We start from the raw sequence: 2,032 nt of genomic DNA on the forward strand, positions 1-2,032 counted from the left end.
TTTGGTTGATGCGAAGTGTAAATTTATTGCTGTGGATATTGGGGCTTATGAGAAAAGTAGTGAAGGCAGAATTTTTTCTAGTTCAAAAATGGGTAAAGCTTTTGAAAAAAATTAATTTAATACACCTAATGGTCGAGCTCTACCAGAAACAAGTGAAATTTTATCATACATAATGATAGGAGATAAGGCATTTCCTTTAAAAAGTTATATTTTAAGACCATACGCCGGCATACAAATTCACAGTGAAGAAACTAAAAAAATATTGAAGGAGCGACTATCACGTGCGAGAAAGGTTATAGAGGATGCTTAGGTCAGCTATCACAAAGACGCTTAAAATCATTACCGGTAAATGCGGATAAAATAATATTCACTAAGTGTATTTTACATAAATTTGTAAAAAGTGATAATGAAAATCAATTTGTATCATCAATGTCCAAATAACTACCTAGACACATAACAAAAATTTCTAATCAAGGAAGAGGCGCACCACAAGTAGCATTCGAAGTGAGGGAAAATTTCAAACAATTTTTTAATTTACCTGCAGGTCAAATGCATTGGAACTAATCAACTTGGTATTTTTCTTTATTATTAATGGAGTTACCGAGTTCAATAACTCAAAACAGACCGTTGGTCACGGTGACAGGTCGCACCTTAGAAAACGCATACTAAATTTTGTACGTTAACAACGAAATTGATAAGTTTTATCACTTGTTTCTGCGATTTGTGCTAGCGGTTTCAAATTTACTATCGATAAAAAAATAAACTTAATATTTATTAATGTGTAATATCTTTAAATAATTCGATATTTTTTCTTGAACCACTTGATTCATCCACTAGAATTATGATTTTAATTTAAAGTGATGATTATCAACCTATTGAGATTATAAGATAGGTACTTAAGACACCAACATGTCAGTGTTCAATTTTAGTGGGCCAGCAGAGATATTGAGAGCCGAACAAAAAGATGATGAGTCATGTGAACGAATCAATCGATACCTGTCTGAATTCCTGCTCAAGTTCAAAGGTACCTCCATTATTGAATAATATAAATAAAACGCTAATAATGATGATGATTTAGGACATATATTTATTAACAAAAACAAACAATACATATTTTGTGCATCACAAGTCTTGTATTATGCGCTTACAACGCTTTCCAAGCTTCAGACATTAGGGGAAGAATACACCAAAATCGTTCAAGTCAGGAAAACTGGAAAACATGTACCTGGGTTTTTGGTAATTGAACATAGAGATACAAGTAGATTACATTTATTCACCAGTATATCTTGTTTATAGGAAAGTGCTGGTATGATATTGGTCCATGTATTTGGAGACCAACTTATCATATTAGCCTTAGATCGTTTTATTAATTATATTCAAGATAGTCAATCGATTACTCTTCAAGCCAAGAATCAAATTGTACATTTTATGACTACTATTAAATCTCTAGTTCCATTGTTTCAAAGTCTCAATAAAGTATTATTCTACTGGAATGGTTCTTTTTACACATGGGCCAAACGATATTTCAATATAAGATATGTAAGTATTTATAATTGGTGACTTAAAGTTTAACTTTATTTACATAATTACTTTTTTTTTAGATTTATGCAATCCCATGGTATCACCCCAAGCGATCAATGCATGTCTTCAAAATTCTTAGTGTGTTGACTGCCACTCATCTGAGTATACTTATGTTTATAACTCTGTTTAATAGTCGAAAAATACAAAACAATGTTGAAGATCATTCTAAGAAACCAATATTATCAAGTAGTAGCAAGTGTTGTCTTTGTTTAGAACCGAGGAAGAACACTTCGCTTACATTTTGTGGACATCTGTTCTGTTGGTATTGTATACACTCATGGTTACAGACAAATAGTTTTTGTCCAATATGCCGCAAAACATTAAATCCTAGAAAAGTCATACCACTACAAAATTTTACTTAAGGATCTGTGAACAAGGTTAAGGTATTAAATTATAACTATGTATTAACGTGGATAGGGATAATTGTTTCAAATATTGTGATATTATTAGT

General features: G+C 31.3%; 1 protein-coding gene across 1 annotated transcript; it reads left to right on the forward strand.

Moving 5' to 3' along the window:
- The first annotated feature begins 224 nt into the window (after positions 1–224).
- LOC112683915 (peroxisome biogenesis factor 10-like) lies at positions 225–2,032 on the forward strand. Its single transcript, XM_025555123.1, has 4 exons — positions 225–1,024; positions 1,079–1,236; positions 1,297–1,539; positions 1,602–2,032. The coding sequence occupies exons 1-4, from the start codon at positions 910–912 to the stop codon at positions 1,941–1,943; spliced, it is 858 nt and encodes a 285-aa protein (XP_025410908.1). The 5' UTR covers positions 225–909; the 3' UTR covers positions 1,944–2,032.

The sequence above is a fragment of the Sipha flava genome, unplaced genomic scaffold (assembly GCF_003268045.1).
Source record: "Sipha flava isolate LNK unplaced genomic scaffold, YSA_version1 237_pilon_pilon, whole genome shotgun sequence".
NCBI classification, from domain to species: Eukaryota; Metazoa; Arthropoda; class Insecta; order Hemiptera; family Aphididae; genus Sipha; species Sipha flava.

What these genes read in the sequence shown, in the direction of transcription:
- LOC112683915 (XM_025555123.1), top strand. Translation starts at nt 910, where the DNA reads ATGTCAGTGTTCAATTTTAGTGGGCCAGCAGAGATATTGAGAGCCGAA. An exon ending in ATTCCTGCTCAAGTTCAAAG is followed by an intron (nt 1,025 to 1,078) that starts GTACCTCCATTA and finishes ATGATGATTTAG; the next exon opens with GACATATATTTATTAACAAA. An exon ending in GATATTTCAATATAAGATAT is followed by an intron (nt 1,540 to 1,601) that starts GTAAGTATTTAT and finishes CTTTTTTTTTAG; the next exon opens with ATTTATGCAATCCCATGGTA.